At 38.8% G+C, this 13,588-nt stretch overlaps 1 protein-coding gene across 2 annotated transcripts; it reads right to left on the bottom strand.

Moving 5' to 3' along the window:
- Positions 1 to 3,170: 3,170 nt before the first annotated feature.
- Positions 3,171 to 12,506, bottom strand: MARCOL (MARCO like). 2 transcript variants are annotated; one of them, XM_019814099.2, is made up of 4 exons: positions 12,353 to 12,506; positions 7,403 to 7,986; positions 5,382 to 5,503; positions 3,171 to 3,385 (listed from the first exon to the last, which is right to left on the bottom strand). In XM_019814099.2, exons 1-4 carry the CDS (start codon positions 12,399 to 12,401, stop codon positions 3,340 to 3,342), a joined length of 801 nt encoding a protein of 266 aa, XP_019669658.2. In that variant the 5' UTR covers positions 12,402 to 12,506; the 3' UTR covers positions 3,171 to 3,339. The 2 variants fall into 2 exon arrangements, with proteins under 2 accessions (XP_019669658.2, XP_019669664.2); XM_019814105.2 differs by lacking the exon at positions 5,382 to 5,503.
- Between the last annotated feature and the right edge of the window lie 1,082 nt (positions 12,507 to 13,588).

Genomic DNA, 13,588 nt, shown 5'->3' with positions numbered 1-13,588 from the left:
CTTGCCTTATACAGATGGCATCAAATCTATTCATGCAGCATGCAGTAGGGGACAATTTGATCTGATAGGCACAGATGAATGGGGAGGGGAGAAAATAATGTGTAGTTATAGGTCCTATAACAGATATGTAGAATCTGTCCAAGCAAGTGTGTTGTGTAGGCTCAAAAGACCTAGGGCAAGATATGGAAACTGGTCTGGATCGCCCAGTGGAAGGACCAAGTGGCAATCGGAATTCTTGGAAGGCAATAGGTTTATTTTACACTGGCGGGCTCAGAGGAGATTGCTTTCCAGAGGCCTGAGTCCCCAGCATAAGCAGAGGGGACAATTTATAGTCTGCTCTTGCATGGCAAGTGGGGTGGGAAGAAAAACCTAGAAGGGGAGTCTTCAGGCAGGGACTGGAATTCCCCTATCAGTCCTGTCGGCCATCTTGTAACATATTTTTCCCTGTCACTTTGCCTTTAAGAAGGGGTAGTGCCAAAAAAAAAAAAAAAAAAAAAAAAGTAATGTTTTTTTAATTTAATGTTTATTTATTTAGAGAGAGAGACAGAGCGTGAGCAAGGGAGGAGCAGAGAGAGGGAGACAGAATCTGGAGCAGGCTCCAGGCTCTGAACTATCAGCACAGATCCCAATGTGGGGCTCGAACCCACAAACTGTGAGATCATGACCTGAGCCGAAGTTGGGCGCTTAACTGACTGGGCCACTCAGGCGCCCCTTAAATGTTTTTTTAAACAAAGGTAGGGAAATTCTTGTTAATTAATATGTAATAAGTTAATGTAAGAAATAAATCAAATGAAATTAATTGATGTAATGAAACTGTGCTGAGCCTTTTGAGACTTGTTATTTCTCTTAGTCTTCATTCATATGTGTATTAGGTTAAATAAAAACTGTTTTCTTAAATAATGAAGAGTTGAGTCTTAAGGATTTTAAATATACTAAATGTGGCATATTAGTTTAGGAATTCCCTGAACTTGCACTGATAGGTTAACAAGGCATAAAGAACTACAAAGCCATAGGATGCTCACACCCAAGTTTGGGTAAACAAAATTAGGTAAATAGGTATGGAGAGGGCGGGGCAAAGGCCTCAGTATAGAACAAAGGTATATAAGGTAAACAAGATTAGGTATTCAGGGCAGAAATGCCCCCCAACTTAGTACTATAGCAGAAAGCTGCTTTCACAGGAAGGAAGGACCAAATTAGGTAAACAGGTAAATAGGGCTATAGACCACTGCAGGGCAAAGTTGACTAGAGTGGAGCTAATTAACAAAAGAAAGGTGGCTTGTTGACCCTGAGGTAGCTTGCTCAGTCTTGTCCCCTAGACCAGTTTAGGGAAATAGAGGTGGTGTCTCTTATCTGCTGTAAAAACCTTCTGCCCACCAGTGCCAGGATTTTGCTTTCATTAACCCCAACCCCTAACCCCGCATATTTTCAAAACCCCCTTTCTCTCACGTCCATGAGTTAATGTTCATGTTTCATTGTCTCTTTGTGCACGTCCATCACTATGTTTGTAAGCCTTCTGATCCTAATAAAAATGGAGCAAGGACCCTTAATTGGGGCTCTTGTCTTCTCCTGGACATTAGCCATCTCTTGAATTTTAATCCTGCGCCCTGCTTTCTTGCTAGAAAAGAACAACTCTAGACCCAGAGTCCACTATAACTAAAACATTCTATTCTGGTATGAAAGATAATTTTCTTTTTCTTTTTTTTTTCAACGTTTATTTATTTTTTGGGACAGAGAGAGACAGAGCATGAACGGGGGAGGGGCAGAGAGAGAGGGAGACACAGAATCAGAAATAGGTTCCAGGCTCTGAGCCACCAGTCCAGAGCCTGATGCAGGGCTCGAACTCACGGACCGCGAGATCGTGACCTGGCTGAAGTCGGACGCTTAACCGACTGCGCCACCCAGGCGCCCCTGAAAGATAATTTTCTTAGCATGACTCCTCCTATGAAGTTAAGGAGCAGAAAGGCTTCCCAGAATGAGATTCCAGGTTGATCAGCTGAATGCCTTTGCCTTAACAGGGAAATTATGCCAGAGTGTGCATACAGGAGCAGAAGAAAGGTTCATATAGAGCCTCTTTAATGAATATTTTTTAATTTAAGGAGGTTTTTATCCCCCCACTTTAGTGATTCAGATAAATACTTCAATGATCTCTTTTATGCCATTTTAATTTTCTTTTTTCCCTTATCTTAATCTGAAATGGCATTTTTCTTCAGAACCCCAACACTTCTTGCACAAACCCAAAAGGCATAATCATCAAACTTGCCTTTAGATCCACACATACTACTTCACTTCCTACAAACTGGATTCCGCTTAGCTGGGCCTACAAAGCCATTTCTTCATTCCCCAGCTGGCCTCTGTCTATCTTTCTGGCCTACCAGAACCTTTCAAAGTACAAGATCTCAGAACATTCACTGTGTTATAGCATTCTAAGATATGGGGAAGGTGGAAGTATTCAGTCTTCTGTTTTCCAAATTTTCTGCAGTCCAGATATTATGGAGACAAGCTGAATCTGGGTGTGGGTGGCAAGCAAGAGGCTAAGGTTTTCTCAGCTCTGCTTCAAGCAGAGCAGACTATATTTTGTTTGTGTATTATTAAAAAGTTTTTTAAAGTTAATTAATTAATTAATTAACTTGTGGGGGGAGAGCATGAGTGGGGGAGGGGCAGAGAGAATTCCAAGCAAGCTCTGTACTGTCAGTACAGAGCCCAACACAGGCCTGAACCCATGAACCTTGAGATCATGGCCTGGGTCAAAATCAAGAGCTGGATCCTTAACCATCTGAGCCACCCAGGTGCCCTGCTTTGTTTATTTTAAAAAATATGAATCTAGGGGCACCTGGGTGGCTCAGTTGGTTGAGCATCTGACAATTGATTGGGGTTCAGGTCATGATCCCAGGGTTGTGGGATTGAGCCCCGCATTGGGCTCTGAGCTGAGTGTAGAGCCTGCTTAAGATTCTCTCTCTCTCTCTCTCTCTCTCTCTCTCTCTCTCTCTGTCTCTCTCTCTTTTCCCTCTGCTCCTCTCCCCTGATCATGCTCTCTATCTGTCTCTAAAAATAAAATAGAATAAAAATATTAATCTAGTGTGTGGCTTCCAAAGTTGGATGCTTAAAGATGGTCCAACAGAGACACAAGATTTGGGAAAGTCTAGAAAATAAACAGTACCAGAAATCAGAAGTAACTCTGGAACCGACTTTATTTGTTATGGAACAAACTTGAAAATTATGTAAGATCCATCATATCTGTAAGACTCTTGCTGACCTCAGTGGAACTTCCAAGGAAATCCATGGTTTAAAGAGAATAGAAGTAGGTTTTGAGGTTCCAGGTAATGTGGTTGCTGTCAATGCTTAGCATTTCCCTTCATGGTACAGATTTAGTTTTCCATTATTTATCCTAAAAACAAGGTAATGGAAGACATCAAGGATCAAGAAATTGTGGCACCAACATAGAAAGAAAATGGGATTATTTAAAAATAACATGGGAGGAACCTCCACACTAGTTTCCAGGATGACTGCACTGGTTTGCACTCCCACCAACAGTGCAAGAGAGTTTGCTTTTCTCCATATCCTCACCAGCATCTGTTGTTTCCTGAGTTGTTAATTTTAACCACTCTGACTGGTGTGAGGTAGTATCTCAGTGTGGTTTTGATTTGTATTTCTCTGACGATGAGTGATGTTGAGCATCTTTTCATGTGTCTATTAGCCATCTGGATGTCTTCTTCGGAAAAGTATCTATTGAAGTCTTCTGCCCATTTCTTCACTGGATTATTTGTTTTTCAGATATTGAGTTTGGTTAAGTTCTTTATAGGTTTTGCATACTAACAGTGTGGAGCTTCCTCAAAAAAATAAAAATAAAACTACAATCCAGGAATAGCACTACTAGGAATTTACCCAAAGGATACAGGATTGCTGATCCATAGGGGCACATGTACCCCAATGTTTATAGCAGTGCTTTCAACAATAGCGAAATTATGGAAAGGGCCTAAATATCCATCAACTGATGAATGGATAAAGAAGATGGATATAAATGTGGTTTATATATACAATGGAATACTACTGGGCAATGAGAAAGAATGAATTCCTGCCATTTGCAGCAACGTGGGTGGAAGTGGAAGGTATTATGCTAAGTGAAGTAAGTTAGAGAAAGACAGGTATTATATGGTTTCACTCATATATGGATCTTGAGAAACTTAACAGAAGACCATGGGAGAAGGGAAGGGGAAAAAATAGTTACAAACAGAGAGGAAGGGAGGCAAACCATAAGAGACTCTTAAATACAGAGAACAACCTGAGGGTTGATGAGGGGTGGTGGGGCAGAGGGGAATATGGGTGATGGGCATTGAGGAGGGCACTTGTTGGGATGAGCACTGGGTGTTGTATGTAAGCAATGAACCACGGGAATCTACCCCCAAAACCAAGTGCACACTTTACACACTGTATGTTAGCCGATTTGACAATAAATTATAATTTTTAAAAAAGAGAAAAAAAAATCACATGGGTAAAAGCTGCTGTAGTCTTGGGCTTGCCTGTTTCACACTGACCAGCTTTGAGAATTGTGACTTTCTGCCACTACTTTCTTGGCTCAGATCTAGGTGCCTTATATATAAAGTGAGAGAATGGGTATCTGATGTTGTTTCCAGCTCTAACTTTTATGGCTACAGGGCACACGTACCTTTAACATTCATTTATTTCTGCAGTAATGGTTTATTGAGCTCTTAATATAATACTGGCACTATCAAAAACAAGAGAGGTATAATTTTTACCTCCTCACTACCTTAAGAGGTGAGCAGTCATTAATTTTGAAAGCGGAGACGTCTCTTTCTTAGTCACACATTCTAATTTTAAGCAGCCTTATAATCATCTTATTTCTTGTGGATGGACAGGAGTTCAATTCTTCAATGTTCGCATGGCTCACCAAATCCAATCTTTCAAGTTGTTACTTAAATTTAAAATACATTTTAATGGTCAATACTAAGTAATCTATAGGACTCACAGCCCTTCTTATCCTCTGATGCATTTTGTTTGCTGTCACCTACTGCAAAAACGAAAACCCCATGGAAGCAGGAAGCAGGAGGCAATGCTGTGTGTTTCGCTCACCAACTTACCTCCATGTGAGCAATTCCTGGTACACAGTGGATGTTTAATAAATATCTGGTAAATGAATGATTCAATAATAAATTTATTTCTACTTAAAAATCTGAATGTATCACATTCTTTCAGAAAAGGATTGAATTTATTGTTCAAAGGTTAAGTACCTTTTATGTTTTCTTTGGACAAACACCCAAGGCACTACTGAGAGAAAACTACAGAGACACATGGAAAAATGTTCTTGTATTCCCTGTGGATCAGAGTGATAGTTCCTGATACAAATAAACAGAAAGTCATCTTACCTTTTGGCTTCATTAAATACACAGAGGTTACCATAGGTTTTTCCATCAGAACCACAGACTGGTTTGTAGATAGACTGACATTTTGTATTTCCATTTGGGTTCTTGCTGCTGGTACTGCCAGTCTGCAGTCATGTGAAAGACCATGCAGTAAATATAGGGAACTCAATTTAATTCTGATATTGTGATAAGACAATAGTCATTGCTCACTAGTTACTGATGAAGCATTGCACCTATCATTTTATTAATCCCTTCTTTTTAATTTAAACTGCACAACAATTCTGAAAGAAGGGTAGATTTTGCTCCATTGTATAATCGCAGGCATACAGTGCATTTAAGTGACAAGTCCAAGACCAGATATAGATTAAATACCCAAGTTGGGGTTCAGAACCTGAATGATGTGACTGCAGAGCCCTTGCTCTTATTAATGTCACACTGCCTCCACTTTAATGCTTTGTAGACAAGCCTTCTCCTGCCCAAGAAAACAACAATTCTGGAAAAGTCATAGTGGCAAACACAAAACACATGTGATCATCGTTTATTGAAACTTTCTTTTGCTTTGACCCATGAAAGCAAATGAGGCAGGAGGTAGGACTGTGCAGAGTGGAATTAAGTCCTACCTGAAGCACTTCCTTGGAATCAAGTTATAGAATGACAGAAGTCTGTGAACGGAAAGGAGTTTTGACAGCAGATGAGAACAGAGACACGAAGTGAAACTGTGAGGACCTTCAGTAGGTGGCTCAGTCTTCTCAGGACCAAGGAAGATGAACAAGTAGTTCAGTCTTTTCCATTGGTTGAGACTCCACTACCATTTTCATACCAATTGAGAAAGTTTAAGTGACAATGTAAACACCCAGAAACACGCTGGTGGTGGCAGTAAGGTCTGAATGACAGGGGTGTCCTTGGAAGATTACTACTTCATGCCAGCCTAGATGTAAAAACCAAGAGGGACAGGCGATTTTCATTTGCAAGAGTGCTGAGTAACGACAACTTATGATGTAAAAAATGAAGTTCCCATTAAGATAATGAGATTGAAGAAGTGTTCTACAAAACTGTTTTGGGTGTACTGAGTGTTCAGGGTCAGGGTTAAATGGAATTAGGAGGAAGACAGTTGGGAGAGAGAGACTGGCAAGGCTTCACGGCAGGACTCAAAGGGAGTTTAGGAGTCACGGATGTGCACCTGATTACAATGATGTCTCCTGTACATCATTTATTCACCTATCTGAGAAACAGTTCAAAAGAACCTATTATATGCCTGTCTTATACTAGAATCGGGGGATACAGATATTTTTTAAAAAAGGTATTTTCTTTAAGGAGTTCATGTGCTGATTGAACATAATGAAGATCAATTACAAAGCAATATGGTATATTCTATGATAAAGGCTATCATTGGTATTAGAAATACATTTGTGGAAAATCAGAGGATTCTGTAAAACATGGATGTGTGACTAAGAGTGCCATGAAATGTCCAATCATACACGGACATGGGATCCAATCATTAAAAAAAATCCTTAAGGCCATGCTCAGGAGTTTGGGTCTTATCTTCTAGAGAGTATGGTGCTACTGAAGAATTTCGAGCAGGGGAGTAATAGATCGGGTCAGATTTGTGATTTAGAAATAAACACCACTTGAGTGGCTTGTAGATTATGGATGGGATGGAAATGGGCATGAATGTTAAATCTGGCAAGGGTAGGGACTCCGTTCACAAAGGTCTTATCTAGTCCAGTATAGGTAGAAAGGCTGGAGTGGAAGACAGAAGAAAGGAATGAGAAATGGAATGGAAGAGCATGACACTCATTAATGACCATAGGTATGAAAATAACCACCCCCAGATTCCTTCGCATTTTGTTGAATCAGTGTCATCACAAAGTGTGGGTCTTTAGTAGAGTATATTCTGTTAACAATTTCGAGTCTTGGAAAATGGAAAATGGAGTCTTTAGTAGAGTATATTCTGTTAACAATTTCGAGTCTTGGAAAATGAGGTAAGTTGACCAAGGGGGAAAAAAAAAGAGATTAACACCAACCTGAATCTCCATTATATTGGTATTCAAAGGGTTGCCTGCATTTTTCCTTTCTTCTTGATTGTAAAAAGGCCTTGATTTCCCTTGTTGGCTAGACAATCCTGGTCTTCCTTGGTGGTTAGATGACCCTGGCTTTCCTTGCTGGCTAGATGACCCTGGACCCCCTTGCTGGCTGGAAGACCCTGGCTTCCTTTGCTGGCTAGATGATCCTGAAACTCCTTGCTGGCTAGATAACCCTGAGCCCCCTTGTTGGCTAGAAGATCCTGGTTTTCCTTGTTCATTAGAAGCTTCTGAATTCCCTTTTGGATTAGAGTCTCCTGCATTCCCTTGCAGTCTCCCAGGCTGATTGAAAACTCCTGGCCTTCCTTGCTGATTAAAATCCCCTGGTTTCCCTGGCTGGTTAGAATACCCTGGTCGTCCTTGGAGACCAGATATTGCTTGTTTTCCTTGGGTGTTGCCTCCTTGCTTATTAAATTCCTTTTGTTCTCCTTGATGGTTAGCTTCATGCTTTCTCTGTCGAATAAATGCAGGTTCTGAACCCTCTTCTGGTTTAAAAACACTTGTTTTCAAAGCCTGGGTTGAAGACACTGAAATGATACCATAAGCACAAAAATAAAAGTAAAGTCATTTAACTTTAAGAGTTTTAAATCAACAGCATTCATCCCAAGTTGTAGTATGTATTTAACACCTCTTTCAGTTGTTTAAAAAAAATTTTTTTTCCAACATTTATTTATTTTTGGGACAGAGAGAGACAGAGCATGAACGGGGGAGGGGCAGAGAGAGAGGGAGACACAGAATCGGAAACAGGCTCCAGGCTCTGAGCCATCAGCCCAGAGCCTGACGCGGGGCTCGAACTCATGGACCGCGAGAGCGTGACCTGAGCTGAAGTTGGATGTTTAACCGACTGCGCCACCCAGGTGCCCCTCTTTCAGTTGTTTTTAATCAAACCTCAAGACAGAAGCTTCCCATAACTTCTTACAACTTTAATATTTTGGGTCCTCTATTTTTTTCTTAATTGTATTACATGGTTTCTAAAAATCACGGCGTTGGGGTGCCTGGGTAGCTCAGTGGGTTAAACATCTGACTTTTCTCGATTTCAGCTCAGGTCATGATATCGAGGCCTGTGTCGGGCTTTGCTGACAGCTCAGAGCCCGCTTGGAATTCTTTCCCTCTCTCTGCTCCTCCCCTACTCATGCTCTTTCTCTATCAAAATAAATTAAAAAAATAAATAAAAATCGTGGGGTCAAACTGGCTTGTCCCATTTCTAAATCAGAATCTGAATTACTTGAACTGAACTATCTGAGCTTCATACTACTCCAAATTCCTTGTAATGATTTCCTGATTAATCAAATAGACTCTGAGTTATGCTTATTATAAACTTTCCCTACATCACAAAACCCTTTCCCATATTCCCGACCTCACCCTACAGAAGGTGCTATCAGCAGTTTTCCAGACATAAAAACTGCCAGTCGTGACCCTCATTCCATATTCTTTTCTCATCTCTATATATGCTTTCTGTAGCTGTTTTCTTCCCACCTTGCCCCTGTTCCAAAGGGAACAGTCCACCATTTCCCATAGGGGTCCTAGCATCAGCCAATCAGTCATACTCTCTCCAGTGGTTATTTCTTTCTTTCTTTTGTGCTCAAACTATTCAAGGAAATGGTAGATATTATATGACTATTTCTTAATACCTACTTTTCATAACTCATCTATTCTGTTTCTTGAATTTATTTTGGAAGTTCATCACTATATATATATGTATATGTAAATATATATACATCACTATATATATATGTACATATATACACATATATATAGGTACATACATACATACATATTTCCAGCAGGGGAGTAATAGATTGGGTGAGATTTGTGAGATATAGATATAGATATAGATAGATATATATAGATATGGTTTATTCAAATTTCTACTCCCAAATAAGCAGGGTTTAGACACCAATCCATGAGCAAATGGAATGGTTTTATAGCTGTTAAGTGCAATGGTATTCTACTGGGTCCTATGTTTCTTGTCCTTGGTTTGGTACAAGTGTTTCTTTTTGACTTCCTCGCCTTTTCTGTTTAATGATTTTCTTTTCCCCTTTACTTTCTCAATTTGGGGTTTCTGAAAAAGCTTTATTCAAGCTTGCATTGTTTTTATTCACAGGCTTTCTCCCTAAGTTTTTCATTTTATACAACCTGAAATAATTTCAGGGTAGGTAGTTCCAAATCTATGCCTAGAGTCTCTGTTGTATTTGCATTTGATCCTCTTTATATTTCCACAAGTGTACACACTTGTACCTTCAGGTAAATTTAACTAAAATCAAATGCATCATTAATTGTTATCCGTTGAGCATGCCATTGTCTACTATATCACTGGTGGTTAAGGTCTTAGCCCAGGCTCAGGAATTTAGCACTTAGTAACCTGGTGTACTAACTGTGGTGTAGCTTGTGGTAGGACGGTCATGGGTGTAATCTAGTCATCCTTTCAACTTACCAGAAGTATATTTGAAGGGTCCATTACCATGCCAGAGCTATAGAAAGATCTAGACACACAACCATGAATAAGGGATTGTTATTCTACCCTGAAGAAGCTGGAAAGTCTAATAATGCGTGTAAACAAGCAAACGGGCATTTATGGTAGCTTGATGAATGCTATCATGTGAAAAATAAATTAGACAATAGACCCAGAGTCAAGATAGCAGGTAGTAGGGCATCATGTCTCCATCCTGGATGAGGTAACACAGATAAGAAGTACAGGCTATAGTCAGAAAAATGGATAAGGAAATAATTATTTTCAGCAGAGAGATGAGCATTTGCATGATTTTAAGACCCAAAAGTATTCCTTAACAGGCACTAACTTTGAGCAGAAATCAATTAAAATAAGGTTGTGGATGAAATGGTAAAAAATAGATCAGCTGATCTATATTCTTTGTTAATTATGTTTTTTATTTTTTTTTATTTTTTTTTTTAATTTTTTTTTAACGTTTATTTATTTTTGAGACAGAGAGAGACAGAGCATGAACGGGGGAGGGTCAGAGAGAGGGAGACACAGAATCTGAAACAGGCTCCAGGCTCTGAGCTGTCAGCACAGAGCCCGACGCGGGGCTTGAACTCACGGACTGCGAGATCATGACCTGAGCCGAAGTCGGTGACTTAACCGACTGAGCCACCCAGGCGCCCCTGTTTTTTATTTTTAAATAGGTCTTACAAGCAAATTACATCAAATTTCAAAGACATAAAAGGGTAAATAGTTTAAAGTAACTTTCCCTTCCTCTCCTGTCCCAACCCTCCTTGGACACAATTACATTTAACAGGTTTTTCTGTATTATTCAAGAGATGTCTTCTGTATTTACAAACATATTGGGATATATTTTTTCACACAATTAGTAGCACATTGTACACTGTTCTAATCCTTATTTTCTCCCTTGACAGAACCGTGAGGTTATATCAATACATATAAAGGCTCTATATCAATACATATAGAGCACCTTTATTATTTTCCCTAATGGCTGCAGAATATTTCACCTGTTAAATTACCATAATTTACCTAAACAGTCTTCTAACAATGAGTAGTGATTGTATTTCCTTCTTTTCCTAGTACAAACAATAATATAATAAAAATCTGATTAATATATCATTTCTCACATGGCTCAATTTGTAAAATAAAAATCAGGGGTGGAATTTTTAAGTAAACAAGATAACTATAATATCAGAATATGGTATAACTGTTTTTTTTTTAATCTTTATTTATTTATCCTGAGAGAGAGAGAGAGAGGCAGAGAGACAGGGAGAGAGCAAATTCGCTGTCAGCACAGAGCCTGACATGGGGCTCGAACTTATGAATTGTGAGCTCATGACTTGAGCTGAAATCAAGAGTTGGATGCTCAGGCGCCCCTAACCATTTTTTTAAGTTAAATTTTTGTCCTCTGATGTTACATTCTAAATATACTCTTGGCATTGCTCTATATTGTAATAGGCATTCCCGAATCCTCTCTTTTTGTCACCCTCCAAATCCATATAACCACTACATCTGGCATTAAGGGACTTTCTTCCATCAACCAATGCCTGCTTAATGCGTACTAAACATCATCTAGTAAAGCACTGAAGTACAAAAGAGATATGTTACCTGCCGTTATGGAGCATATATGTTCTAGGGAGGAATTTTATGTATCTATATATTTTTCTTGCAAACATACATAAACATAATAAGTATATGCATAATATATATTTTTCTCTGATATATATAAAATATAGAATTTTATTCTATATATAAAAATATAGAATATCTGTGTCATTTATTATCTAGAGAAATTTACGTCCTTAGCTGGAAATTTCATCTCTGAAAACAGACCACCTAACTGTATTGAGGTAGGACAATACAGCAGAGAGGTCTGCTGAGTGACAGGCACCTAAGAACTCAAGTAATGGTAGCTAATGCCAGAGTATACGTGATTCTTATGGCAGCCTGTGGGAATGTCTACTTATTTCCATTTTATAAAGGAGAAAACTGAGGCTAAAAAATTAAGTTATCCAAAATAACATAAACAGAGAATTGAAAAGTCAGAGTTTGAACCTATTTCTCTGTGACCACAGAATTTCCTGGATCATCACACAAAACTATATATTTATGGAATGTGGACTTGTGAGTATTCGCAAACTCCCATAATCCTTTAAGACTGAATTATCTTTCCAGGGTAATGCCTTGCTTTTCCCATTCCTTTGCCTCTGCTTCTCTTCAGTCGTGTCAAACTATTCACTGTTGTCTTACCTTGTCACTATTTTTATGCCTTTGGTCTATATTTATGCTGTCTGAAATTAGCCTCTTCCCTTTCTCTGTCTGATGGAGATTTATCATTTTAACATTTTCTGACAAAGGATTACTAAGTCACTCAACATTTCTGATTCTTTACTTTGAGAGTTGGAAGGAAAGTCATCGAATTTAACTTTTCTTACCTGAGAACATGGCCAAGAACATGAAGGGAAGGAAAATGAAAGCCTTCATGTTAGAGTCAGCTGTTTCAGACCTGGTTGTCGGATGGAGTTAAGGGTAACTCTTCAGTAGATGCTTTCTGAATAAACCGTCCTGATCACTACCATGTTATATATTTGAAAAATCCTCCACCCTAATTGCTAAACACTGTCACTTTGTTTTAAAAAAATTATAGAGTAATTTTCACAAACTGGAAGGTGTTCCTTCTTGAGTGGATTGCCATTTTAAAAATTAGCTCCACACCCCAACTCCCATAAATACCCCAAATTTAATATGCTTCTATCAGATATCTGTCTTACAGAAAAAAATAAACATGGCGAAATCCAGCTGGGAAAGTGGTAAGCTCAGTGTTTAAATTTTTTTTTTATTGTTGAGGGATAACTTGTCTTCCGTCAGTGCTGTTACTGACCTTGCATGTTTATATGTCCACAATAGGGATTCCCATGACATTTTCCCATAAATAAATCATGTGCTAAGTACTTACCTCAAATTATATTTTAAAAGCAAGTAAAAATGCATCATTAATAAGTGATGAATGCATCCAGTGGGGAATGATGAGGTGTAATGCATTTTTATGAGGTAACAAAAAACAATAGATCTTATGTTTGAGAATAACATCACGCTATTGACTTTCTTGCCTCAAGCTGTTATGCCAAACGGAAGCTCATATGACAATCACCTTGGGAGTTTTAGTCAGCCATAGACTCAATATCATGAAACAGTGGAATATTGTGTTCAAGGTTGGCTGCCCTATATGAGATAAATTTGAATTGAGGCCTGTCTAAAAGAAAATGACCTTGATAAAGTGGGGTCTAGAAAACACAAAGCAGAAGGTTGGTTGATCGTAGTAGAGAATATAAACTTGAGTAGACAGATTTAGGATGGATGTCGCCACTGGATTCATCATGTGAAGGGCATTAGCATGGGAGAGGATGATATTGTTTTTTCTGTGTAGTTCCACATGGCAGATCTAGTTCCAATATAAGAAAGTGCAGGATAAACATTTTTGAATTCTAAGGGAAGTGAAATAGGGGCTTCTTATAATTGCTTCTAAGATCTTCAGATTTAGTGGTTCTGGATCGTGTTTGATTTTCATTTTAGCTTCTTTAGAAGGGCAGTTCTGAAAATGATGAATGATTTCTTTTAATCAAGCCAGGAATTGTGGGGCATCAAAAATTTAAATTTTTTCTATAGTAAAT

This window comes from Felis catus, chromosome A1 (genome assembly GCF_018350175.1).
Source record: "Felis catus isolate Fca126 chromosome A1, F.catus_Fca126_mat1.0, whole genome shotgun sequence".
Taxonomy (NCBI): domain Eukaryota; kingdom Metazoa; phylum Chordata; class Mammalia; order Carnivora; family Felidae; genus Felis; species Felis catus.
The sequence above is the reverse complement of the archived record's forward strand: the minus strand, read 5'-3'. Positions and strand labels throughout refer to the sequence as shown.